This window comes from Didymella exigua (assembly GCF_010094145.1).
Source record: "Didymella exigua CBS 183.55 unplaced genomic scaffold M421scaffold_42, whole genome shotgun sequence".
Classification (NCBI taxonomy): Eukaryota; Fungi; Ascomycota; class Dothideomycetes; order Pleosporales; family Didymellaceae; genus Didymella; species Didymella exigua.
Genome location: NW_022984816.1, coordinates 78,085 through 104,329, shown reverse-complemented (window position 1 = coordinate 104,329; position 26,245 = coordinate 78,085). Strand labels below are relative to the sequence as shown.

General features: G+C 46.3%; 8 protein-coding genes across 8 annotated transcripts in view; 2 read left to right on the top strand and 6 right to left on the bottom strand.

Annotated features, from left to right (window-relative positions):
• Window positions 1-345: 345 nt before the first annotated feature.
• Window positions 346-3,269, top strand: M421DRAFT_73470 (uncharacterized protein; the record flags this gene model as incomplete). The annotated part of the gene is made up of 3 exons (XM_033596963.1): window positions 346-418; window positions 509-2,607; window positions 2,670-3,269. 3 exons carry the CDS (start codon window positions 346-348, stop codon window positions 3,267-3,269), a joined length of 2,772 nt encoding a protein of 923 aa, XP_033444324.1.
• Window positions 3,270-3,547: 278 nt separating this feature from the next.
• M421DRAFT_103999 (replication factor A protein 3) lies at window positions 3,548-4,095 on the bottom strand (the record flags this gene model as incomplete). Its single annotated transcript, XM_033586965.1, has 3 exons — window positions 3,548-3,618; window positions 3,750-3,852; window positions 3,946-4,095. The coding sequence occupies 3 exons, from the start codon at window positions 4,093-4,095 to the stop codon at window positions 3,548-3,550; spliced, it is 324 nt and encodes a 107-aa protein (XP_033444323.1).
• A 204-nt stretch (window positions 4,096-4,299) lies between these two features.
• Window positions 4,300-4,730, bottom strand: M421DRAFT_425086 (uncharacterized protein). The gene has a single exon (XM_033593965.1). The coding sequence runs from the start codon at window positions 4,466-4,468 to the stop codon at window positions 4,313-4,315; it is 156 nt and encodes a 51-aa protein (XP_033444322.1). The 5' UTR covers window positions 4,469-4,730; the 3' UTR covers window positions 4,300-4,312.
• Window positions 4,731-5,334: 604 nt separating this feature from the next.
• On the bottom strand, window positions 5,335-7,092 carry M421DRAFT_425085 (putative cytochrome b5 reductase). The gene is made up of 2 exons (XM_033593964.1): window positions 6,855-7,092; window positions 5,335-6,804 (listed from the first exon to the last, which is right to left on the bottom strand). The coding sequence occupies exons 1-2, from the start codon at window positions 6,937-6,939 to the stop codon at window positions 5,501-5,503; spliced, it is 1,389 nt and encodes a 462-aa protein (XP_033444321.1). The 5' UTR covers window positions 6,940-7,092; the 3' UTR covers window positions 5,335-5,500.
• Window positions 7,093-7,349: 257 nt separating this feature from the next.
• On the top strand, window positions 7,350-9,283 carry M421DRAFT_425084 (putative cytochrome P450 monooxygenase). The gene is made up of 2 exons (XM_033593963.1): window positions 7,350-7,593; window positions 7,646-9,283. Exons 1-2 carry the CDS (start codon window positions 7,461-7,463, stop codon window positions 9,175-9,177), a joined length of 1,665 nt encoding a protein of 554 aa, XP_033444320.1. The 5' UTR covers window positions 7,350-7,460; the 3' UTR covers window positions 9,178-9,283.
• Window positions 9,284-11,221: 1,938 nt separating this feature from the next.
• On the bottom strand, window positions 11,222-11,930 carry M421DRAFT_425083 (uncharacterized protein; the record flags this gene model as incomplete). Its single annotated transcript, XM_033593962.1, has 2 exons — window positions 11,222-11,360; window positions 11,751-11,930. Coding segments are annotated over 2 exons (303 nt in total), but the record flags the coding sequence as incomplete, so codon positions are not given.
• An 11,196-nt stretch (window positions 11,931-23,126) lies between these two features.
• M421DRAFT_425082 (uncharacterized protein) lies at window positions 23,127-25,866 on the bottom strand. The gene is made up of 8 exons (XM_033593961.1): window positions 25,640-25,866; window positions 25,253-25,572; window positions 24,898-25,199; window positions 24,767-24,847; window positions 24,597-24,711; window positions 24,057-24,546; window positions 23,822-24,004; window positions 23,127-23,735 (listed from the first exon to the last, which is right to left on the bottom strand). The coding sequence occupies exons 1-8, from the start codon at window positions 25,789-25,791 to the stop codon at window positions 23,336-23,338; spliced, it is 2,043 nt and encodes a 680-aa protein (XP_033444318.1). The 5' UTR covers window positions 25,792-25,866; the 3' UTR covers window positions 23,127-23,335.
• A 220-nt stretch (window positions 25,867-26,086) lies between these two features.
• M421DRAFT_425080 (uncharacterized protein) overlaps window positions 26,087-26,245 on the bottom strand; it is a 1,888-nt gene continuing 1,729 nt past the window's right edge. The window contains exon 3 of the mRNA XM_033593960.1: window positions 26,087-26,216. Coding sequence (XP_033444317.1) covers window positions 26,109-26,216 — 108 coding nt within the window. The 3' untranslated portion in view covers window positions 26,087-26,108. The remainder of the gene's footprint in view (window positions 26,217-26,245) is intronic.

Below are 26,245 nucleotides of genomic sequence, written 5' to 3'. Positions count from 1 at the left end.
GGCTGCGGCGGGCGTGGGCGAGGGCGAGGGCGTGGGCGTGGGCGTGAAGCGTGGAGTACTGCCGCTACGTGAAACTTCACGCGGCAGAAAAATTGAGTGGAGCCGCCAACGTCAACGCCCACTTGCAGGCGAGCCGTGCGCCACAGCGGCCAGCCCACCGCACCAGCCACACCTCATCCCCAAGCGCACGGGCAGCCATGACGCAGGGCATCTGTTGATGCACGTTCAGCCGCTCACGGGAACGCGCAAGCTAACCACAAGCCACGGCCGCTCTCACATGCTCTGGACTCAACACCACCCGCCCGCCCTGCGGCCTGCACTGCCTACTCAGCGCTCACCAGAGCCATGAGTCCCCGCAAGAAGGCCAAGCCCAACCCCGAGGCACCCACAGATGGCAAAGCCGAGGCATCGACGACAGGTCCCACAAGCAACACCACGGAGCCCACCACCGACGCGCTGCATGCAAGCATAACATCGCACGACTCGAGCACAAGCCAAACGGCGTCAGAGGCCTCGGCAAAAACAAAAGGCACGTCCACGCCTGCGACGACAGGCACGCAAACACCAAAGAGCGCGCGTAAATGGCTGGGTGGCACGGGCAGCTGGCGGTCCAAGGCACCAGCAGTGGTCAAGACAGCACAGGAGACGATTGGTATCAGCGTCAGCGGTGGAGCGACTTCTGAGCTGCCCAAGGAAGCGGCAAAGCAGCCCAGCAGCGATTCTCCAGCGCGGTTCCTGACCAAGCGCAAGTCGAGCAAGAGCTTCGCCCTGCCGACGTCGACGACCAAGATCACCGTCTCCTCAGATGGTTCCGTGGAAGAGGCCGAGGTAGCTGCCGCCAAGAAGGACGACGACACGCCTGCGCCGGAGACAGCACCCAGCGGAGACGAGGCACCGTTACCGCCTGAGCCTGCACAGACAGAGCAAGTCGCGAACACGTGGGGATGGACAAGTTGGTGGTCGCGGCCTGATGGGTACACAGATGCTGCAAAAGCGAAGACAGCGAGCGTCGAAGAGGCCTCGAGCACGCCACTGCCAGGGCCGACACCCTCGGAAGAGCCAGATGCAGTGGCGAAGGGGCTGGACGGCGCGCTGGCCAACGACAAGATAACAGATGGCGACAAGAAGGTTGACGTACTTGCTGAATCAGCACCTGTTGACGCCATGGAGACAAAAGACGCATCAGCGACAGCCGGCAAAGCGACATTGCGAAACACAGCGAGTGGTTCATGGTTCTGGCTGTGGAGCACTCAGCAGAACGTTCAAGCTAACTCGCCTGAGCCCCAACAGGCTGCCAAGGACTTCTTCACACCAAACACGTACTCGGATCAGACGACAGAGCTAGCGCCAACAGACGTAGCAGGACCACCACAAGAAGCACCGCAAGAAGCACTGCCGACAGAGTCGACAGAGCCGACAGAACCTGCAAAGCCCGCCGATGCATTGGCTGAGGCTCCACAGGAACCACCAAAAACACAGCCAAAGGCGTCAGGCTGGGCGTTCTGGTATCGAGAGCCAACAGATAGCAAGCCCGCAGAAGGTGAGGCCCAGAAGCATGTTGGCGAGGTCGCAGTTTTCGACACCCCGTCGCAGTCTCATCCTGAGGCAGCTCAGTTCAACGAGCAGGAGCAGTCAAAGTCAGACACGCTAGAGGCAGTGAAGGAGTCGCCGAAGCCGAAAGAGTCGATAGTCAAGAAGTCGTTGGGCTCTCTGCGAGGGCGAGCCAGGAAGAAGGCCACATTGAAAGATGTCTCAAGTGAGACACCAGCGGATACCCCAGCCTCGAGTGCGCCAGCCACACCCACCAGGTCCTCCCCCGAGCGCGGGCCAACACGCACCACCCAGGCCGCTCCCACCGCACAGCCAGCGCCAAAGCAGGCAGACAAGGCTAAACAAGAACCGCCAAACCTCATCCTCCCCGAATTCAACTCCACCTACCGCCTCGCCCGCCAACCTACCTTTTGGAAACAAGTGCGCCAATACTTCCTCGGCGCCGAACCCCTCGCACCACACCTGCACATCAACCCGGCGCCGCCGCGGATCAAAAAAGCCGTCGCAATCGGTGTCCATGGCTTCTTTCCCGCGCCCATCTTCCAACGCATCATGGGCCAGCCGACTGGAACGTCGATACGGTTCGCCAACGCTGCGGCAGCGGCCATCAAAGAGTGGTCTGAAGCACGTGGATACTGTCCGGAGATCGAGCAGGTCGCGCTCGAGGGCGAGGGCTTCATTGCCGAGCGCGTGAACACCCTGTGGAAGCTGCTGTTGAACTGGATCGACCACATCAAATCCGCAGACTTCGTTCTCGTCGCCTGCCACAGCCAGGGCGTGCCGGTCGCAATGATGCTCGTGGCCAAGTTGATCCAGTTCGGATGCATTGGAAAAGACGTGCGGGTGGGAGTCTGCGCCATGGCGGGAGTAAACATGGGCCCTTTCATCGAGTACAAAACCAAATACTTCGGCCCCACCGCCGCGGAGCTGTTCGAGTTCAGCAACCCGCAGAGTTTGGTCAGTCAGATGTATCTCGCCGCGCTCGACGAGGTCTTGCGCTTCGGTGTAAGGATCATGTACGTCGGGAGCATCGACGACCAGCTCGTGAGTCTCGAGGTAAGCCACGCCAGCCACTCTCCACTGATGTAGAAGCACCCCGAGCTGACAAAATATATCAGTCAAGCACATTCTCCACCCTCTCACACCCCTACATCTACCGCGCCGTCTTCGTAGACGGCCGCATCCATGCCCCCGACTTTCTCACCCACCTCGTCGGCTTCACACTCAAACTGCGCAACCTGGGCCTTCCGGACCACGGCCTGATTCGCGAACTCTCGCCTGCGCTTGCGGGGAGCTTGTACGGCGGCGAGGGACATAGCAGGGTGTATGAAGATGCCCGCGTCTACAGTCTCGCTGTGAGCCATGCGCTTGAGACGACATCCCTACCTGTCCAGGGCAGGGAGAGACCGAGCAGCAGCGGAAGTTTCGCGGGGATCAACATCCCCGTTGTTGGTGAGGCCATGGCGAAGGGTGCGCTGGGCAAGGAGGACGTGCTCAAGTTGAAGGTCAAGGACTACGCGACGCCTGCGACGGCGGCGAGTCAGAATCCGTACTTCCTTCCCTGGGCTATGCGCGGGCTTCTTGAGGAGGACTTTGTGAAGAAAGAGCTTGGCGAGGAAGTCGAGGAGTTGCTTGCCATGTTCGAGGAGTGGAGACCGGTTGCTAAGCAGTTGAAGGAGGTCAAGTTTAGATTGGAGGCTGTGCGGAGTAAGCTCTGAGGACTTGGCTAAGACGGCGAAACTTTCGAGACATTGAGTGGGGAATTTTGAGACAGTGAGTGGGTGAGTGATTGCGTCTTCCACAGCAACGCATGGCAACGAGGCATTTACACAGGGCCTGGGGGCGTTTTGCTTTCGATACCATGACCATGTCCCTTTTGGGAGGTTCGTAGATGTACAGTACATTAGACGCGTACCGCTTCTCGCTCAGTGCTCTTCCGCTAAGGGGAAGGTCGTCTCATCGCATCCGTTCCATAATTCCGCTCACCATCGACGTTTTACTGGTCATCGTAGAAAATCTCCTTGTGCCGGTGCGTCGCATCCACGACCGCATTCGCAGCGTTGAAGTCTTATTATCGTCAGCACCGTTCATCCCCACAGCAGAGGCTCATCTCGCACGCACAGCTCTCTGTGCAAGTACACTCGCCCCGCTTGCAATCAGAAAGAGCCACGCATAAAAATAGCACAAAGAGTACCCACCGATATTCGTCCCGAAATCAGTCGCGGCCTGCACTTTGATCGCTAGATTCCCATCCACCTTGCCAATCACCTCGACCGCATGACCAACAGCCAGATGCGCGTCCTGCGCCCATTAGCTCGCTTCTTGCCTTGCTCCGCGCTTCACTCATGAGTCATTCGAGACGCGATGCCCATCGAAGCACGAAAGATAACGCACCCGGTTCAGAATCACATCAATCTGCCCGCCGGCGTCGATGATGGCGGTTTCGCCCCGCAGCTGCACGACTTTGCCCAGGACGCGGACGATTCTGTGCTGGAACTGCGAGAGGTGCGGTTGCAACACACGCGGAGTTTGGGGGTGGTCCATTGTTGATTCGAAATGACTCGGTGGTGTGGTTTTTCGGATGGGGCTGATGTGAGCGTTGTTGAAGGTTCGGGATGGGGAGAGACGCGTCGCGTGTGCGGCGGGGTTGGCGCGGTGCGGAGTCACGTGGGCACTTTGTGGATTGATGGACTCGGTCTCCAGCCCACAGCAACGCCGCGCCCTCTTCTCATCCTACCGCATGCTCCCGGATTACAAATACCTAGAAGTTTTCTGCTCTTGCAGTTGTGGTCATGTTCTTGTATGTTGCGATTTCATCGTCTACCCACTGCGCGCGTTGCTCCGTACTTGGATCCCTGACCTGGGCTTCATACCCACCGAGTGCCCATGTGCATGCTTGTGGCGTTAGCATGTACATCCAGTTGGTTCAGGTCATCCTATCAATTCAGTGACCAAGTACACCGGCGCCTAGTATACTTCATAGCCCACTGGATGCTCCTTGTAGTCTTTGGGTGATTGCCAAGACAGGTCCGGCTTCGAAAGTAGTAAGATTTTGCGACTGACGATTATTGTGGAGGACTAGTGGAGTCGAGGTTGTGATGCGATGATGCTTTGTGTATAATAGGAAACATAAGGATACGATGGCCGCGTAAGTCACATGTATACACGCGTTCGTCAACGGTGTCTGGAGCACTACACCCATCGTACACAGTAACTACCTTTCGGCACTTTTCAATGTGCGCGCATACTGAAGTGCGGCGACGTCGCCGGGTAGCTCGAAGGTGTTCCCACTGTAAGAGCAGCATCTTGTCGCATATCCATCTCGGTGTCGACCTCGTACCGCTCGTACGAGGCTCTTGATGCGACGGAGACGATCTCGCCCTCGGCGATCTACCTTCGTAGGCCCGTCGCAAGGGATCTGAATGTTTTCAAATTAATAGCTCGTGGGCGAACCTTCCCGATTGGCTGCAGCGACTGCGGAGCCTCATTCAATGGAGCCTCATTCAATGGAGCCTCATTCAAATGCACCGTGGCAAGTGGACTGAGCACCTTTGACTTGTGCCTAAGCAGACCCTGATGTCGGACACGCTTGAAATTTGCTCATGAGCGGTCAGAATACGAAAGTAGCGTGCCGAGGCCGAGACAAGGCTGCACAGTGCGAATGCATCAACCAAGCCAGATGCGAATTAATCGATCTTGCACGTAGTGCCGCACATGCAAGCCTGTGAAAAAGGGACAAAATCAAAGTCACGAAATCCAAAGATTTTGCGATGTTGTTAATGACAGCTCCATTCGCTATGCTATGACAACAGAGGAAAGAAACACGCTAGTACCGCATTGGGAATCGGCTGAATAAATGGAATCTCGAACAGCATGACTCTGCTCACGCCCATTCGCACCCCTACGCCGTCAACCACCATGAAGCTCGCAAGCTTCCACTAGTCCCTATCTAGAAGCAGAAAATCTCATCTGACATCCTGGAGACAGCGCCTGGCGCTTTGAAACCCAGTGTCACCAGTGCTTTCTTCGATGCGTTGATCATCCCCGGAGGCCCACACAGCATGATCTTGGTATCTGGTGCCGGTGCAGGCAGCCTCTCCTTCATCACATCCGCGGTTACATAGCCGCTCCCGTAGGCCCAGTCCTTCGGCGGATGGTCCAACATGAACCACAGGTTGAAGTTCTTGGGGTACCGCCTCGCGAACCTCTCGAGCTCCTTGCGCAGCAGGATATCCTCCTCAGCTCGGTTGGCGAGGATCAGAGAGATCTCGGTCGTGTCGTACTCATCTTCGCAGATGGCGCGAATGAGCTGGTACATAGGTGTGATTCCTGTACCACCGGCGATCATTCCGATCTTCTTGCATTGCCCGACTGTGTGGGTGTAGGCGCCCTTGGGTCCGCGGAAGAGGACCTCGTCTCCGGCCTTCAGGTTTGCAAAGAATTTGCCTGTAAGCTGACCGTCGGGGTAGATTTTGATGACTAGCTCTAGCAAGCCAACATCAAGGTTGTTAGATGTTGGGGTGTATGATCGAGTGACGTCCTTGCCATCGACAGTAGCCTTGATGGCAACGTGCTGGCCGATTGGGAGACCAACAATATCTCGTGGGTTAGGAAGCTTGAAGCTGTATTTGAAGACGTTGGACGACAGTTGATCAATCTTTGCCACCTTCAGCGGCTTGAAGGCTTTGGCGTCCAGAAAGCCACTGGCGAGATGTGGGTTTCCAGGCTTGATGTAAGGAAGCTGTTGGCGGCGGGCAGGATATTTTTTGAGGCTTGACTCGAGCTTCACGAGTTTGGAGAGCTTGTTGGCAACGACTGTCGCACCGATGGTGGAGACGACGCTTGCAATCGCAAAACCCCCAGCAAATGCACTGTGACCACTTGAGACCGAGGTAGCGGGCAGCTGAGGAAGGTGGGAGAGAAGAACGCGTGGCGAAGGGCCGTACGTCAACGCGCAGTAGCCGGCTCCTGCAAGCGCCAGCGGGCCGGCGACGGCCTTCACAACGCCCGAGGCCACGGAACTGCTCTTCACTGTAGCGGGAAGCGGTACCTGTTGTACAAGCTTGATCTCCTTCGAGCGCTTCGGCTTCTCTGGGCTGGCGGCGATGCCAATAAGGTAGCCCTCCAGGATATCGTCCGCGTCTTCAGAGTGGCCAACGTTTAGGTAATCCTCAGTCGCATCCTTACCAGCGACATCAACTAGAAGATCTACGCCTCCTGGATGGTCTCGTGCGTAAGTGGTGACATCGTAGACTGCCTTCGGGTCAGTTTTTGGAGTTGCGATCATCTACAGGCCAGCGTACCTTTCCCATGGATTGTAATCCAGATATCATCTTTGCTTGAGTGTGCTGCGATATCAGCCGCGCTGTAGACAGGTAGTTCAGACATTGCCGGTTTGCGAGAGCAGTAAAGGCTAAGGTGATAGACTCGGGGGCAGCGTCAACCTTAAGCAAGCGGGATGCGTCCTATTATGCACATCGCTATCTCAGTCGGTCCACATACGTATGTCGCATTGCGACCGTCCTTGAGACAAGGCTCGACCGAGCATTTGCTGTGTGAGCGATATGACGACCTTGACCATTTGGTGTCACGCCGGACCCACAACGGAGTGTTAGGGCCGCAACGGGCCGCAATACCTCGGCATAGTACCGAGGTACTACCCCAACAGCCAGTCGGAAGGCTTACAATTGCGGGATGTTGTTTAAACGTCTAAAGCAGACCCCTGCTTGGACCCTGATAAGGCTCGGAGGCTCAGTTTACGGTCGGCCGACGTCGTGCTTCAGTTGTTGGAAATGCTCCGCGAGGCGTGGACCCAAGGGACTGTAGACAGACCCCAACCTAACTTATATGCCAGTTCTTTCCTGCCCAGCTCCCATCAACTCATCTTCCTACCACATCATATCACTGCAATGTTGTCGCAATCATTCTTCCTGCTTGGCGATGCTCCTGCGTCCGCAAGGCTTATCGACGCTGACGAGAATGTCTCTTTGGACGACTTGAAAGACCTTATTGCATCGAATTTCGCAATCGTTGTCGCTGACGGTAAGGTCGTCCAACATGAAAGCGGTCATAAACGTGTAGCTAATTTGGGCAGGTGTCGGATTCACTCGTGGCGGTGACAGTCTGTCAAATGTGAAGGAAATCCTGTCATCTCAGGAAGCGATCGCCATTTCCGTGGATGGACACGCAGTTCGCGATGTACCTGGCCCAAAGGGCTTGCCTTACGTTGGTAACTATTTCGACGTGTACCCTGACCACCTGGGCAATTACCAGCGCCTGTTCGAGCAGCTTGGACCTGTGATCCAGACTAGCAACATGGGACGAACGACATACCACACGAATGATCCAGTCATTGCGGCGATTACACTCTCCGAGACAGATTTCTTCACCAAGAAGATTAATGAGGCGCATCCTCTGTACGCTCTCAAGTTGCCAGAAGCCGGCATTTTTGCGACCGACACCGACACACCTCAGTGGAGGCTGGCACACAAGTTTTTGCCACCGGCGTTTGGTCCCAGGGCTGTCCGTCACTACGCCCCGACCATGCAGAAGACTGTCGAGAACGCGTACAAAGTCTTTGACGAGCTCGAGTCGATTGGTCAGTCGTGGAACCCGTACCCCTACATGATGAAGCTCGCTTCGCAAGCTGTAGCCGAGCTGGTCCTCGGCATGGACTTGCAAAACTTTGCAGACAAGGACGCTCCTATGCACGAGATAGTCAGTACCTTTGCTGATATACTGCACCTGAACAAGAAGGTCTCTTCCTACGGCTCCTGGTACGCTGACCTGCCGTTTGGTGATCCCAAGCGTCTTCGCACCTGTAAGGCTCGCATGTCGTACTTGATTGATCTCCAGATCACGAAGGCTCAGAGTGCCGGTGTGCAGGATCTGCCGTTGCAGGAGGCTGCCGAACAAGCGGCGAACGTGATTGACTACGCAGTTCGAGCCACCGACAACAAGGGGGAGAAGCTTCCAAGAGAAATTGCAAGGGAATCACTCATGATTGTCGCGGGTGCTGGATTCACCACAACCTCCTCACTTCTCTCATGGCTGCTGTACGGCTTTGTCGCACATCCAGGCGTACAGGAGAAGCTGCTGCAGGAGCTTATTGACAATGACTTCAATGACGAGATGGAAGTCACCCCAGATTTCACGGACAAGCTCCCCTACTTAAACAAGTACATCAAGGAGATACATCGCCACTACGGCACATCCTTCCAGCCTGCACGAACCGCCAAGGTCGATCTGATACTGCCTGGCGGCTACAAGATGCCAAAGGATTCAGTCATCATCGCTTCCATATACAACATCCACCACAGCCCCGACTTATGGGAAAACCCGGCCAAGTTTGACCCCGAGAGGTGGGACACTCCGGAAGTCAAGAACCGCCACAAGGGGACGTATATCCCTTTCGCCTCGGGTCCCCGTATGTGCATTGGTTTCAACTTCGCCCTGCAGGAGATTAAAATCTTCTTGCCTAAGCTGATCTACCGCTACAAGTTCATCAAAGATAGCGACGAGACTGTCCAGTATGATCCCTTGTATCAGCTCATCAGGCCAATCAACCTGTACCTCAGGACGGAGAAACGCGTCAAGCTACCGCCCAAGACAGAAATTGATGTTTGATCTCAGCCAGTCCGCCGCCAGAGCGCATTTCTCTCGTCTTGTTATCATGCTGTAGCGTAGTCTTGCTAGCATTATTTAGAGTAATTGAATAGACTTTTATACCAACATATAACTCCCAAGGGTGACATACATGTAGGATACGAGATAATGTTCGTTGAAGGTGCAGGATTCGATGTACAACTACCGTATTCCACAGGCGAGCGCCGCACACGGGCGAGCGCCGCACCCCACCAAACTTACGCACCTTATTTAACGTCTAACTTAACAACGTTATAATAATATATATATATATATTAATAGGGTAACGTACCTCACGGGCGAGTGGCCGGCCCGGGCGAGTGACCGGATTTTGCCAAGACCACACCAAACTTCAACTTCTCTTGCATATTACAGCAAGTTACTGCAAGTTACTGTAACTTACAGTATACAGCACTAATCTACAGTATCTTGCGCATCTTTTATACACGTTCGTGCGTTATGCCCTACCTTACTACACCTGCTATAGTGTTGTAAAGACTAAGTGCCTAGTTTAACATGCCTCTTCTTACTTACCTTCTTCCTATTATTATAGGCTTTAAACTCCTTTAGGGTAGTTAAGCGCACTCCTTTACTAACAGTAAGAGTCCCCTCCCTCTAGATCTGCTTCCTCTTGTGTGATTTACAGCGTGTAGCGGCCTCATTAGCAGCTTGAAGCTCTGCGACCTAGTTACGCACTAAAACTAGTAAATGTGCCATTATCTCTGCGCCCTTAGTAAGCTAATTAAGAGCATTAACTATTAAAGTTAGAGAGCTATTGCTATGTTATTAAATCCTCTCTTTAATAAGCTTTAATTGCAACCTAAATTCTAGGGTGTTCTGTAGGGTTTAAGAGTGCCACGTACTCTTATCTATAGTAGGTAGTGGTGGAGTACACAGGCGCACTTTAAGCTTTAATATTACAGCCTCTAGATTAAAGGGGACTAAGCTAGCACCTCTAAATCCTCCCTAGATATTGCTCCTAGTAATAGAGGCATTAAAAGCTCCTTTAAAGCATAGTAAAAACTTAAGTTTTGTGATGCAAGTAATCTTGTTGTGCATTAGCAGCTTAGCTTAGCAACTATAGGCCTTCTTTATTAGGGCAAAACAACCTACGTTAAGTAGCTGCAACAGGTGTGATAAGTGTAGAGGCATACACAAGGTAATAATCTTGTGTTCTTTATAGTACTAGTAGAACTTAACTAAATTGTAGCTCTTATAGCTGTCTAGAATAAGCAGCTAATAGCTACTAACAGTGCACTCCTTTGTGTGCTTATAACCTTCTACGCTTAATAACTATTCTATTAGTAGGCCTATAATGTTATTTAATAGCTTATTTTAAAGAGGAGACTTAGTAGTATATTAATATAATAAAAGTATAGTTTATTAAGCAGAGCTACTATTGTAGCAGGATTAGGAGTTGTTGTGGCCATTGCAGCTGTTGGGACCGTTGGAGCCGTTGGCTCAAAATTGGCTGGACATTGAATGCACATTGAATGGCTGTTGTAGACCTACAAGTCCTACTGTTGCCCACAGTACAATGCCACGATTTCCCGATTTCGACAACGGAAAAACTTTTCCCGATGTAGGCAACGCTTAACAAACGTGCTAGCCTAGTTCTTGCTAACAGGAGGCTAGTGGCGCTTAGTGAGTAGAGAGTTAGCTATATCCTCTACATTAGTAAGCCAGGGTGGGTATCCTTGCTTGTCTAGCTTTAGAACATGCTGCAGAATTACCTCCTCTTTAGTGCTTGTTAGCTTTATTAAGTTAACCTTATAATTATATCTTAAGAGTGTTCTAGCATATTATTATCTTAGTGTTCTTTCTAACACCTTGTAGATTGTTATAGCGCGAAGAATAGTAAGAGTTATGTCTTGTTTAAGAGCCTAGATTGCAAGCTGTATATCTAGTTCCTTTAAGACGCTTTAAGCCTTTTTATATTAAGACATCGCAGGTTGTATAAAGTTTGGTGTGGTCTTGGCAAAATCCGGTCACTCGCCCGGGCCGGCCACTCGCCCGTGAGGTACGTTAGATAAAGCAGTATCTTAAGTATCTACTTTGCACGTACGTGAGTTATGGCCAGTCTCTCTGCACCTCCTGCAGCGCGCTAGAGCCTGGCGGCTAAGGCCTGATTGATCTCCTCCTTGACGCTGCTCACGAGCAATCTGCTAGTCAGCCTCATGTTAAGCAAGTAGATCCTCTCCAGCTCCCTTTGTTAAGACCCTACTCTGCTGTATACGCTTTTTCTTACGCTGTTTGCGTGCTAACGCTGCCTTATTGGCTCTCTTAAGGCTAGTAATCTAATCACGCATTAGCTTAGCTGAGAGCATTATCACCTCAGCGCCCTTCTTAAGCTAGTTAATTGCTTTAATAATTAAGGCAGGTAATAAGCTCTTGTGCTAATGCACGTAATCACGTATTAACATTAATTAAGCCTTAAGCTTGCGTACATTGCTTAGTGTACAAGCCTCCTAGAGAGCCTCTGGCAGAGCAACTAGAGTAGGCGTACGCAGCTGCACATCAAGGTTTGATAGAACAACGTCTGCCTAAAGAGGAACAAGGCCTGCGCCTCTAAACGCTAAGCAGATATTATCTAGCATAAACAATTGTGTAAAGGCTGCCTTAAACGCTAGCAGAAACTTAAGCTTAGTGATGTGGTTAATGTAGTAGTAGATTAGGCTCTCAACCTTACAGCTGTACGCGCGCTTTAATAGCAAGAAGCAGCTAATATTAGGAGGCTGAAGTAGATAAGATAATTAAGGTAGTATATAGAGTGTGTAGATATTATTCTCCTTACAGAGCTCTTAAAACTTGAGAGAGTAGTGGCTCTTATAGCTATTAAGGACAAGCAGGTAACACGCACTAATAATATAAGTCTTTATATAAGTGTTAAAGTGCTTTAGCTACTCTACTCCTAGCTTATTATTTGTCTAGCTATTTTTGCTAACTACAATTACCTAGTTGTGTAGGATCTCTACTTCCTTGTACTAGGTAGATAGATAATACTAGCTAGCAAAGATAAGGAAAAGTGGTACTGACCAGCTAGCAGCGTTAATCGCAGCAATTAACGTCACCTACTTACAATTGCCTAGCTAAATAGCCTTTGGCTAACCTCTCCTCTCTAACCCTGTTACAACAAGCTAAGTTATAATCTTGCCTATTATAAAGCCTGCCTTATTAAAGTTGTAGACGTTATTATTGCAGATGCTGTACCTAGCCTTTGTCTGCTCTACAAGCTTAAACTACTAACTAATTAGGGCTAGATCCTTGCATAGAGCTCTCTGTCTATTGTACGCTTAATTAAAACGTGTTGTGAGACTGTCTGTACGCTTGACAAAGGTAGATAGCTAGTTAACTCCTACGCGTCCTCTGCCGCGCGCAGTGAGCAGCTTATCAGCCATATCACGTACAGCTGCGTACGTAGGCGCAAATCTACGTCGGTCTAGATCCAATATATAGCGGATAATCACCTGCTCCTCTAGCTTAGTGAGCTTCTTTGAGTCGGCTGGCAATTGCGTTAGGCAGGTATACCAGCGCGTCAGCGGCAGATTGTTCGTTCAGACAGGCTAAAGATAGTAGCAGCCCTGCGATTGCTTTGTATTTGATGGGAACTGATAGAGGAGATAGCAAGCTGAACGTCTGCTTCATTTGAAGCTAATAGAGTAGCGCTGCGTTGAGCCATTGTACGTTGAGATGAGAGAGGTGCGCAAGTTTGGTGGGGTGCGGCGCTCGCCTGTGGAATACGTTATGCCTGGTAAGATACAAGCGAGCTGGCCACCCAAGCGAGCTGGCCACTTTTGCCAACACCACACCAATATTGCACCTACTTTGCAACATTACAGCATACAACTATAATATATTATACTATACAGTATACTAAGCTAGTCTATAGTACTCTGTGTATCTTCACTGCATGTTTGCGTGTTGTGCCCTATCTTGTTATATGTGCCACAGCGCCTTAGAGACTAAGTGCTCCTATTAACACACAACCTCTTCTTTGCCTTCTTCCTATTACTACAGGCCTTAAACTCCTTTAGAGTAGTTAGCCACACTCCCTTAGCAAAGACTAGAGTCCCCTCTTGCTGTAATTACTTCCTTTTATGTAATTTACAACGTGTAGTAGCCTTATTAGTAGCATATAGGTTAGCAACCTAGTTACGCACTAAAACTAGTTAATACACTATTAGCTCTATATCTTTAGTAAGCTAATTAAGAATATTAACTATAGACATTAGCAAGCTATTAGTGTGTTATAAAATCCTCTCTTAAATTAGCTTTAATTAAGACCTAAATTCTAGGGTATTGCTTAGTATTTTAGACTCCTACGTGCTGTTGTCTATAGTAGGTGGCGTTAATGTACACAGCTGTACTTTAAGATTTAATATTACAGCTTCTAGGTTAAGCAGGACTAGGCTAGCACCTCTAAATCCTCCCTAGATATTACTCTCTATAATTAAGGCGTTAAAAGCTGCTTTAAAGCAGAGCAAGATCTCAAGTTTAGTAATACGCGTGATCTTGCTGCGCATCAGCCACTTGGCTTGGTGGCTATAGGCCTTCTTTAACAGAGAAAAACAGCCCACGTTAAGTAGCTGCAGTAGGTGTAATAAGTGCAGAGGCATATATAGGGTAATAATCTTGTGTTCCTAACAGTACTAGTAGGATTTAACTAAGTTATGGCTGTTATAGCTGTCTAGAATAAGCAGCTAATAGCTGCTAACAGTGCGCGCCTTTATGTGCTTATTAAAGTGCTTTAACTACTTAACTCTAAGCTTGTTATTAGTCTAGCTATTATTAGAGACATTAAGAACCTAGTTGTTAGGTATACTAGGCTCCTTATACTAGGCAGAGAGGTAGTGCTTGCTAGAGAAGATAATAAAGGGTAGGATAGACTAGCCCTTTGCGCAGATGCCTTAGATAATACTAGTCTACTCTTAGTCGCCCTGCTGCACTGCCTTTAGTCTCCCTTAACACTTAGAGCCTGTAACAACAGCTCCTGTTAATATAACGCCTATTATAAAGCTTTACTTGTTAAAGTTATAGGTATTTTTATCTTAACGTACCTCACGGGCGAGTGGCCGGCCCGGGCGAGTGACCGGATTTTGCCAAGACCACACTAAACTTCATACAACCTGCGATGTCCTAACGCAAAAAGGCTTAAAGTGCCTTAAAGGAACTAGATATACAGCTTGCTATTTAGGCTCTTAAATAAGACGTGACTCTTACTATTCTATACACTATAACAATTAACAAGGTGTTAGAAAGAATGCTAAGACAATAACATGCTAGAATGCTCTTAAGACGCAATTGTAAGGTCAACTTAATAAAGCTAACAAGCACTAAAGAGGAGGTAATTGTGCATTATTTTCCAAAGCTAGATAAGCAAGGATACCCACCCTAGCTTACTAATATAGAGGATATAGCTAACTCTCTACTTACTAAGCGCCACTAGCCTCCTGTTAGCAAGAACTAGGCTAGCACGTTTATTAAGTGTTGCCTAGAGCTTATAGTTAAGTTTAATTAAAAGTACAACTACAAGAGAGCCCTCTGCAAGGACCCTAAGGTAATCTAGGGCTAACTCTGCCTAGTAGAGAATACTAAAGCTAAGTATAGTTGTCAGATTCTCGTACTGTGAGCCAGAGTATGTGCTTAACGAGATCTTAGGTGGTATGATGATATATTGATAATTGTGGCGATAGTGTTTCTGCTGTGGCGTCGTGCTGGTTGCTACAGGATTGAAGTGGGGGGAAATTAGCGCTGTTCGCGGCCGCCGGTGTGCGGGCCAATCAGGAGTTGCCAGGTCTCGCTTAATCGACCTGGCAACTGCTAATTGGCTGCACGACAGGTCCCTGCTCAATTGCGCAGATCTAACCTCTTGCCGCTTGCTCTTATCTAACACACCCCCTTTAGCTTAGAAACTCTTTAAGCTAACTATTTATGCGTGTGTAAGGTCCTTAATTTATTCTTAAATCCTGTCTAGAGGCACACTGTTTAGCACTTCTGTTAACTCCCTGTTCACTAGACTAAGTTGCTAGAGGAAACCTTCCTACTTGTTTACTAGGAGTACCTTTGTAAGTCTGTCTGCTATTATGCTCGCAGACTAGACGTGTTCTATAATAATCTTTCTAGCAGCTACCTCCTGTTAGAGCTAGTAGTTGTGGATATCTACATGCTAAAGTTTAGTATATAGTTGCAACACTTCCTTAGTAACTAGTTAAATTATTTGTTTGTTGTTGCATTATATTATAATAGTGTGTGCGCCTATATTAACGTGTAGTTCGCGCAAGAGCCTTAAGATAAAAAGTGCTTCTTTTGTAACCTAGGTAAGAGTAAGAAGCTTAGCCTTAGTTGTTAATGTTATTACTGTGTCCTACTTATTTACTTTCTATGCAATAAGGCTGCTAAAGAGTTTAATTGTGTAGCCTTAGGAGCTCTTTCTGTCTATAGTGTTGTTAGCAAAGGACGCGTTACTTGTTACCTAGAGGCTGATGCCTCCTCTAAGCTGCAGTGATCGCTGTTTAGTGTTAAGTAGATATAGAAGGACCTGGTCTGCAGCATCTTGGTGGCTGATGCCTGGATTGGTGAGGAACCTAGCAAGCCTTAATATGGCAAACGCAATGTCAGGTTGTGTGGTGACTGCAGCGAACAGCAGTGATCCAATTTTGCGTTAATACTTGTTAATTTCTGCTGGCGCTGCTAGTCTACTCCTTAGCTGTAGTTTAGTTGTTGCTATTAGAGTGTTATGTTGTATAGTTGTGTTCTTAGCAAGGCAACTAATTTTGTCTAAGTACGCTGCCTAAGATAGGTAGATTTTCTTGCTTACTTAGTCTTGTATAATCTCTATGCTAAGGAACTACTATAGGTTATGCCCCCCTATGCAGGTGTACTTACTCTGTACGTAGCTAATTATCTGTATTACCTCTTACTCTTTTAATTTATTGTACGTAAGGATAATATTATTAATATAAAAGAAGATAATAATACTGCCCTTAGTTAGACAGTAGGGTTTGTAAGGCATAGTCTAGAAACCTAGTGCTTTTAGTGTTGTAGTGAAGTTCTTCTGCTAGAGGAGGGGAGAGATGTGCAGGCTGTAAAGTGCCTTGTTTACTTGCAGTATTGTGCTAGGCTTCTAATAGCCTTGTGGCATCCTTATGTAGACCTCTCTGTCCATTGTAGCATGAACAAACGCGTTGGTAACGTCGTATTGTTTAAGCTCCATGTTATAGTGAGCTGCTATAGCCATTATCGTTTGAAAGGATTAGCTGGCAAGTGTGGCTGCGTAGGTGTCTTGTAATGTAATATTGCGTTGTTAATTGCCTCTAACTACTAGTTGCGCCTTACACTTTAGTAGTTAATAATATCTATTAAGCTTATAGGTATATACCTATATACAGTTAAGGATCTATTGTCCTATTAGTCTAATTTTCTAAAGTAGTACTTCTAACTATAATTTTATTTCTTAGTAGCTTGTAAGGTGCTCTTGCTTAGCTTCTTAAAAGAGTTTACCTATAGGGTGATCCTTAAGCTTAGTTTAGAATGTAGGTAGAGGTAGAAGTTAACTTTAATAGGGCTTTAAGCCTTTAGTAAGTGTTCTTATTATCTTAGCCTTGTCTATAACTTCTCCTCTGTATGTTCTAACACGTCTAGCTTAGGTTCCTGCAAGGAATAATGCTGCCTATAGGATAGTAGTTAAGGACGCTTGTTGCGTTAGAGTTGTTTAATTACTGGCTATAATGCCTGCAAGTAGTGCTGCAGGTGGTGGTGTTAATAGAGGGGTAGGATAGCTATCCTGTATCTTCTGTCCGTGATAGTAGCCTAGCAGGTCTGCTTTGTCTTATAGTAATAGCTCTGCTAGGGCTTTATCCTTATAAAAGGAATCTGTTTCTAGTTGCTAGGTAGGTGTTAGTAGCTTAATAGATTGCATATATATTACTATTTCTTTAAGTATATTATATATAAGGTTCTCTATAAGGTCCTTAATTCTCCTATTAAATACTATGTCTTTGTTAAACATAATATCTTAAGTACTTATTACCTTGCTAAGTAATAGTATCTAGATTTAATAGATGTTTAATAACTAGTAGCCTACTAGATAGCTAATCTAGGCCTTTAGGTTTAGTTATTAAAGATGTAATTTGCCTCTATATATATTGTCTGTTATAGCAAATACTTTGCACCTGTATGCTCTTAGGTGCGCAAGGTTAGGTTTTTGCAGTAATATTACTATTCTATTACTAAAGGCAACTTGCGTAAAGAATATTTTGTATAGTGTTTTCTAATAGTTTGCGTAGTTTAGCGTTTAATTATAGAGGTATACTGCCGCCCTTGTGATTTCTAGCCACAGTTCCTAGGAGAGGTTGGCATCAAGTCGCATTGCGCAAGCTTTCTCCTTGTTCACACCCCCTAAGCGTTCTGCGTTACTGTTCTGTGCTTGTGTGTCTAGCGCTAAAGGCTCTACAATAATTCCTTGTGTTGCTAGCCATTTTAATACACCTAGTTTAACTGTAGCTATCTTATTATCTGCCTTAATAGTCTTAACTAAGATATTATAGTAATTTTTTAAGAATAGGATAAATATTAACAGTTCCTTAATAATTAACTTTGCTATATAATAATCTGTAAAGTAGAGGTCCTACTATAGGCCTAAGAACCTGTTAGTAATAAGCATCTAGCTCTTTTCTTTAGTAACTCCTTATACTTTATAGGAGTAGAAGTTAACGCTAAGTCTTTCTCTAGGTCTATTATTATTAATTCTTAGTGTGTGGCTAATTTGCTGTTATAATTTAGCTATTCTACAAGTGTTGTATTTAACTATAGTAATGCCTTAGATCTGCACCCCCTAAGTCTGCTAGATGATGTGTTTAATTGTAGCAGGACTAGGGTAACTAAGTCGCTTGTGCTACTATATTGCTGAGGCCTTCTGTAGTCCTCTCTTAGTGCGTGTAGTGATTTTGTGTGTGTAGTTAGTAGCTAGTAGGGACAGTTTATACTTAAGCACCTACTAGCTAAGTATTTCTAATACTACTCTAATTACTTAGCTATTTACTTATTAGAGAGTTGTTAGGTCTGCTTGTGTGTCCTACTATATGCCTCTGTTTTATAGTAGGCAGAAGGACACTAGGTTGTATAGCAGGTCTAGGCAAATTGCTATATCTATAAGGGTGACCTTAGTTGTCCTAGCTCTACTCCTTAGGAGTAGATTAATTAATCTATATCCTCTAACTAGCACCTTAGAATTCCTAGCCTATATAAAGTCTCTAGGCAATAGCTGTTAGAACCTATAGACACAGTTAGGGTTATTAGTAATATAATAGGTAGAACCTAAGTTAAGTATAAACAACTTCTATAGTAGATAGTTAGTAGTGTCCTGTTAGTTTACTACGCTAAGTGCTACTTTAATATTAGTAATTTCTTAGCCTTCTAGTTAATTGTCTAGGATTTCTAGGGTAGGGGTATGTAAGTACTTTACTACTAGTGTTCTTAATTAGCTCTTACTTTATACGCAAAGTAGCCCTTAAAAGGTAACATCTTTCTTACACTTAAACTTAATAAGTTTAGAAATAATCTTATTTAGTTTCTACTACTTAGGAGCTCTGTCTTAATTAATATAGTAGTAATCCTGTAAAGAGTGGCGTTGTCTACATGCAGGGCATTTTGCTCCCCTAGTAGAAGTAGGCTCTTAATCTAAAGGCCGCTTAAGTGTAGTAGTTTTCCTACCTACTATATATTAATATTAAGGTCTGCCCTAGTAAGATAGCACGCTTACAGCATGTTAGGTGTCCCCTTTATAGCTCTAGGAGGCTGCACCCCCTTTAGCAAGAAACACTATATTATTAGCTACAAAGGCCTTGTGCTGCCCTAATCTAAGGGGATAATTTATTATTATATACTCTTAGTAGTGTTTTATTATCTCCTTCTAACTTATACTAGATTTAAAGTGTCTGCTATCTTGAAAGCTTGTAGCCTACATAGGTGCGACCCTATTTACAGCTGTTAGGAAGTCCTTTATTATTATATTTAATTATAATAATTTAGTAACTTTGTACATCTCTGCTTCTGTAGCTGCCTAGTTATACTTAGCTAGCTAGGTATCCTATTATAACGTGCTTCTTATTAGCTTAAGTGCTAAGAGGTATCTATCTTAGGCTTATTCTTATTTAATTTATTTGTTAACCCTAATAGTAAGTTATAGGTCTATAATCTACTGTTACAGTAGTTTCTTAGGAAGACAGCATGTGCGTAGTAGATGTAGCAATATAGTTAACTAGATAAACACAATAATATGCTAAAGGCTTGCTTCCTCCTTCTTATATTTATATTAATTATTCTTATATTGTTTAAGAAGTACTTTATAATACTTAAGGTCTTCCTTAAATGCCTTCTAGCCTGTTGTTAATAGCTTAGTTAGCCTTAATAGTATGTTAGTGTTTGCAGCTAGCGCGTAGTTAGTAATAGTTAGAGCCCTTAGCAAGAGTAGCTTTAATAGTAGTGGTGTAGTTGTCTTTAGGTTAATCTTGTCCTAGATGTTGCATAACAGGCATCTCGCCTGTAGCTACGCGAGCCAGCTAGTCCAGTCAGCTTGGTCCCTGAGGACTGTTGTTGGGTCGCGGTACGCTAGTTGCGCCATTTTAATTGCGGCAGTTCAGTTGCGGCAGTTTAGTTGCAGCAGTGAGACTGCAGTAGTTTAGTTGCGGCAGTGAGACTCTTAATTGTCAGATTCTTGTACTGTGAGCCAGAGTATGTGCTTAACAAGATCTTAGGTGGTATGATAATATATTGATAATTGTGGCGATGGTGTTTCTGCTGTGGCGTCGTGCTGGTTGCTACAGGATTGAAGTGGGGGGAAATTAGCGCTGTTCGCGGCCGCCGGTGTGCGGGCCAATCAGGAGTTGCCAGGTCTCGCTTAATCGACCTGGCAACTGCTGATTGGCTGCACGACAGGTCCCTGCTCGATTGCGCAGATCCGACCTCTCGCCGCTCGCTCTTATCTGACAATAGTATCCTAGATAAAGACACCTATAATTCTAATAGGTCTAGGTTTATAATAGGTATTATATTAATAGGAGCTGTTATTACAGGCTTAGAGTGTTATAGAAGACTAAAGATAGTATAGTAGGGTAACTAAGAGTAGACTAGCATTATCTAGGGTATTAACGCGTTAGGATAGAGTATCCTACCCTTTGTTATCTTCTAAGGCAAGCACTACCTCTCTACCTAGTATAAGGAGCTGTCTTTACCTTATAACTAGGTTATTACTATCTCTAAGAATAGCTAGACTAATAATAGGCTTAGTATTAAGTAGCTAAAGCACTTTAATAAGCACACAAAGAAGCGCACTATTAGCAGCTATTAGTAACTTATTCTAGACACCTATAAGAGCTATAATTTAGTTAAGTTCTACTAGTACTATAAAGAACACAAGATTATTACCTTGTGTATACCTCTGCACTTATCACACCTGTTGTAGCTACTTAACATAGGTTGTTTTACGCTAATAAAGAAGGCCTATAGTTACTAAGCTAAGCTGCTAATGTGTAACAAGATTACTTACATTATAAAACTTAAGTTTTTACTTTGCTTTAAAGGAGCTTTTAATGCCTCTATTACTAGGAGCAATATCTAGGGAGGATTTAGAGGTGCTGGCTTAGTCCCCTTTAACTAGAGGCTAGAATATTAAAGCTTAAAGTGTGCCTGTGTACTCTACTACTACCTACTATAGATAAGAGTATATAGCACTCTTAAACCCTATAGAACACCCTAGAATTTAGGTTAAAATTAAAGCTTATTTAAGAGAGGATTTAATAATAGTGTAATAGCCCTCTAACTTTAATAGTTAGTACTCTTAATTAGCTTACTAAGGGCGCAGAGATAATAGCGCATTTACTACATCAGGAAAAGTTTTTCAAAATCTAGCCTAGACTGGCTGTTGCTAACAGTTGTGGCATAGTTGTGTAATAGCTGTTTAACAGCCCTAACAGCCCTAATTTGCGCCTAACAGCCCTAATTTCGCGCTAATATTACTAACAGCTAAAACACTAAGTGCCTATATTTAATAAACTTAAAATAATATTACAATATTATTACATAGCTACCCTTAGTTCTGCTAGCACTAGTATTAAATATTTAAAAATTACAAAATTTTATGTATAGATAGAGCGAAATTGTAGCTTTAAAATAAGCAAAAAATTATTATTAAAGGCCTACTACAACGCAAGTTATAGAGTGTTAAAGGTTTGTTTATTAAAGGTTTGTGTTTTGAAGTTGCGACAGCACACCATGGCAGCTGCAGCTGCGCCAGCACACAATGTATCAGCTGCAGCTGCAACAGCACACGACGTAGCAGCTGCAACAGCACACAACAAAGCACTTGCTAACAAGCATACACTGCAGAATAGGCAGGCCTAGGCGTAGAATTCTTAGTTTACCTACTATTCTTAAATAATATTCTTATATTTTCTAATATTTAGGCTACTAGAGCCCTAGCAAAGAATCTTAACTTAGTGTCTTAGTAAGGAATATTAAGCTTAAAACCTTCTACACTTAATAACTATTCTATTAATAGGCCTATAATATTATTTAATAGCTTATTTTAAAGAGGAGTCTTAGTAGTATATTAATATAATAAAAGTATAGTTTATTAAGTAGAGCTACTATTTTAGTAGGATTAGGAGTTATTATAGCTATTATAGCTGTTAGGACTATTAGAGCTATTAGCTTAAAATTAGCTAGACATTAAATGCACATTAAATAACTATTGTAGGCCTACAAGTCCTACTGTTGCCTATAGTACAATGCAACGATTTCCTGATTTCGACAACAGAAAAACTTTTCCTGATGTAGTTGTTGCAGCCAAAATAGAGGCAAAATGTACATACATTTGCACCCCTGAATTGGCTGGTAAATAGGCATGATATCTGCTGCGACACTAGTTTTAGTGCGTAACTAGGTCGCAGAGCTTTAAGCTGCTAATGAGGTCGCTACACGCCATAAATTACACAAGAGGAAGCAGATCTAGAGGGAGGGGACTCTTACTGTTATTAAAGGAGTGCGCTTAACTACCCTAAAGGAGTTTAAAGCCTGTAGTAGTAGGAAGAAGGTAAGTAAGAAGAGGCGTATTAAACTTAGCACTTAGTCTTTACAGCACTATAGTAGGTGTAGTAAGGCAGGGTATAACGCGTGAATGTGTATAAAAGATGTGCAAGATACTGTAGATTAGTGCTGTATACTGTAAGTTACAGTAACTTGCAGTAACTTGCTATAATATGCAAGAGAAGTTGAAGTTTAGTGTGGTCTGGGCAAAATCCGGTCACCCGCCCGTGAGGTAAGTTACAACTTTTAGGCTTTTTTAAGCTAGAAAAGTACTAAATGCTTAATAATTCTTTGCTCGTGTACTCCAATGGTCGTAACAGTTGCGGTAAAGAGCTTGACAAAGGCTCCAGTTGCAGTTCGGTGTGAGCCTATCGGACATAGTTTGTGGTACTCCTCCGTACAAGGTAAGGATAGGTGATGGTTTCCACAGCGCTGGCAGCATAGAGTAGTACAAGGACGCCGCTTAGAAACGGCATGTAGGAAAAATTCGGGTGACACTAGTCTTTTAGTAGTTGTTTCGAAGGAATCAAAAGTTGGCGCAAGATCGGTCGCTTGGCTCGCTGAGTTGCGTGGCTTGGACCTCCAGTTGTGTGTGCGGTGCGCTCTCACAACCTTTGGATAACTATCAAGAATACTGCGAGTATCTAGCCTCCAAACGCCGGGGGGAGCATGAAACTAAAATTATATCGACAGACAACTTTCTTTTTAGATCCGGAAAACTTCGACTCAAGGTTTGGGTTTGTGAGAAGAGTTGTCGAGGAGTCATTTCGCGCCGTTTGGTCTGAGAAGCGCACGGTATATTTTTTGTGATATCTGCACATTTAGTTATTTTACAAGAAGCAAAGTTAGCTGCTTAAAAATTTGGTCATGGCTACCGGCTTATTGGGGACGCTGCGCCTCGGCATCATCATCAGATGCGCAGCAGCGCGGGGGTACGATTTCAGCCCCTGTTCGAGATTGGGTGCCTAGACTTGCCTCGAGACCAGAATTTAGTGTCTCACAATCCATATTGTATTTAATGATATCAATACAATCAGAACTGCTGTCTCGCAAAGGCTCAAAAATACTGATCCGGCATATTCATCGACTCCCAAAAGTTATAGGTGGAATTCTCGTCCAAGAGAGACTCAAGAATATCATCCGATACGACTGGCTGCAAAGCAAGGTCATCCTTTGCAACGCTTTCAGCACTATCTGGCGCTAATGTGCCTATTGTGGAAGGGTATTCCGACTGCGCAACGCCCCAGATCGACTCATTCAGTGGTCCCGGCACAAGCTGGCGGATTGCCTCACCAAAGACGCCGCAAAATATCGATGCTGATGTATAGGTCCTCTGAAGCTCTCGCATAAATGTCATGCACATCTCGAGTTTGTTAAACGCCAGTCGACGAGTCAAGTGATTTTCAGATTTACAGCCCAGTACATGGACGTGCATAGCTGGTACCAGCAGTATAGGTCTGTGATAAGTTAGTGAGCCTCTCGTCAAAATAGTCGAACCAGTCCGGCTTTGACAAGGCTATGAAAGACGCATGCACAGACTTACGTCATTGGAGTTGCAAAAATCACGAGTCCCTCGCGCGCGATATGATCAATGATGCTGTTCGTTTGTGTTGCGGCGCTCTCCATACGGCTCCGCACTCGACATGTCCATGACTTTGCAGTTTCCGTAGCTAGGCCTTCGGGTACAACGGACACGAATGATCGGTAGAAGGTTATCGATGTTGCCCTAGTATTGTGTTAGCGGATGCCGACAGTATCGACTCATTGATGAAACTGACTGCAAATGAAGCTGTGAATGATAGTAGCTGAATGAGGCGAGTGAACCTTGATCGGTGCCTTTAAGTTCAGGAATGGAGAACGAGTTCAGGTCGGTTTCAAGGGCTTCGAACTGTGATAGAAGCGGACGGTTCCCCAGCTGTTGATAGCATAGTAATAGGATTTCACCGAGGATCTTGCACAATTGGATCAGCAAGATCCAATGCTCGACCATCACCACAAGATCACCAGGCAGGTAGGCATGCAAGTCGCTTGGCAGCGCCTCCAAGTCAACCAGCACGTCATGTGAAACGGGGAGGGGCATGTCGCAGTCGCTGAGGCGGATCCGGAGTGGACGCCCGAGAGTCAAGCTGAGCCATCGATCGCGGAACATACAGCAGGCCCATAACCTTCGCCACAGATGACGGCGCTGTGGCGAAACCAGTGGATTGACCCTCGCGGCATCTGGGTCCCGATGGAGACCTATGATCTGGCACCAATTGATAGCGACACCTTGAAATTGCATATGAGCAGAGTTCAGAATCCACTACAGGCGCACTTACCGCTCCAATACCAGGGTTGAGAATGACTGTCCTTCTCCGAATGCCAGAAAGATAAGAGAAGTGCAGATTGAAGAAGTACCTCTTTGTTTGTCTCGTTAGTATTGTCGTACAGGCACTGTGTGTTTGATCAGTGGTAGCTCTGCAACTATATCTCAATGAATGTCTCATACCTTCGCACGATTATACATTGTGTCTTTCATATGTTTTCTGGACGAGTATTTTTCGGCTTTCCATACGTCGCTGGGTACAAACTACAGCGCAGCGATTAGTCTAAAGCTTCCGCAGAAGAAAGGGAGCCTACATTGACGGCTACTACGGCCATGCTCCAGTACAGCAACATACCATGCAGAGGTATTGCGTCAGGTGACTTCATCTCTTCTAGTTTTGAGAGATGCAATACTGGCAACATAGGATGCACATGCTGGAAGTAAGCTCGGAGAAGCTCCTGGTGCGAGAACATGAGCAGCGGGCTAAGTGCGCCTTTGTGCTTGAGATATTGGAGATCAGCTTGTGAGAGGGCACTTGGAGGATAGTGTCTTAGCATGACATGCCGCGGAAAATGCTCTTCGACATCGATCAAAGAAGTCATACTTGGCTGCTCCCCTGTCCCAATTGATCAGCTAGAAACTCATACGCCCAGCTTTGCGGGTGCTCACCAGTGTAGAAAGGGGTACCGGAGTTTGAGTCACCCTGTCCACGTGCTGCAAATGAAATTTCAGCTCCACTTTGCTCCTCTTCCAGATTTCTCTGACGCTCCGGATCTAGTCGCACAGGAGTTTTGCCAAGCTGAGCATTGCCCGGGTCACCATCTCCAGGTAGAGATGAGTGAGAGTTGCGTACTGGAGGATCATGCCGATCCGGATACAACGCTTGTGAGTCATTTCTGACAGGTGCATAGCTGGATTTATCAACAGTGGCCCCTATCAGCTCTGAGGAATGGACTTGTCTTTGAGATACCGGAATCGGACTTCTTAGCCTGCGCAGTGGCGGCGCCGGTGATCAGTACGGAGTGAAAGGCCCTTGGAATATGATATCGATCTTACAACTCATGGCTGACCTCTTGGATCGTGCAGGCTGTTCGATCTTGGGTACAATTTGAACAGGGTATGCCTGTGACAGTGACGCTGCACCGCACCTTGCGCCTCCTGCAATTCCGACAAGCAACCGCGGAGCGATGGCGACGTTGGGCCCGCATGTAATTGAACAGTCCAGCCAAAAAACCAAGGCGCTTTAGCGGCTATGTGCTAGCATTTACTTTCGTGCGATTCGTTGATGATAGAAGAATGGTGAGCGTGGCGCTTTGACATGCGGCGCCACCCGAGGTCGCTGGACGGAGCAACGTGGAACACTACCGTGTCCGTGCGCGTGATGCGCGGATTCGCGTGATGCGCCGAACCACCTTAATGAGCACCTGCAAAAATGAAGCTATAGAGCCGCATACAATAGCCATTATCACGAGATTTTGTGGTGGATTGCTCCATAGACCTTTGCGACAATATTCTCTCATACAAATTAATTATATAGAGTTGCTGTTCGGCCGCTGCGCGTGGTGTGGGTGCGAGGTGCTGCAGGAGGCTCAGCAGCATCAACCCCACGCGCAGCACCCACAGTGCGACGCTTCTTTGATATTTTTGCTGCAGGAGCTGCTG

What these genes read in the sequence shown, in the direction of transcription:
- M421DRAFT_425086 (XM_033593965.1), bottom strand. Translation starts at nt 4,468, where the DNA reads ATGTACATGCTAACGCCACAAGCATGCACATGGGCACTCGGTGGGTAT.
- M421DRAFT_425085 (XM_033593964.1), bottom strand. Translation starts at nt 6,939, where the DNA reads ATGTCTGAACTACCTGTCTACAGCGCGGCTGATATCGCAGCACACTCA. An exon ending in GATTACAATCCATGGGAAAG is followed by an intron (nt 6,805 to 6,854) that starts GTACGCTGGCCT and finishes ACCCGAAGGCAG; the next exon opens with TCTACGATGTCACCACTTAC.
- M421DRAFT_425084 (XM_033593963.1), top strand. Translation starts at nt 7,461, where the DNA reads ATGTTGTCGCAATCATTCTTCCTGCTTGGCGATGCTCCTGCGTCCGCA. An exon ending in CGCAATCGTTGTCGCTGACG is followed by an intron (nt 7,594 to 7,645) that starts GTAAGGTCGTCC and finishes TAATTTGGGCAG; the next exon opens with GTGTCGGATTCACTCGTGGC.
- M421DRAFT_425082 (XM_033593961.1), bottom strand. Translation starts at nt 25,791, where the DNA reads ATGCGGGCCCAACGTCGCCATCGCTCCGCGGTTGCTTGTCGGAATTGC. An exon ending in CAAGAGGTCAGCCATGAGTT is followed by an intron (nt 25,573 to 25,639) that starts GTAAGATCGATA and finishes GCCACTGCGCAG; the next exon opens with GCTAAGAAGTCCGATTCCGG. An exon ending in CAATGTATAATCGTGCGAAG is followed by an intron (nt 24,712 to 24,766) that starts GTATGAGACATT and finishes TCAAACACACAG; the next exon opens with TGCCTGTACGACAATACTAA.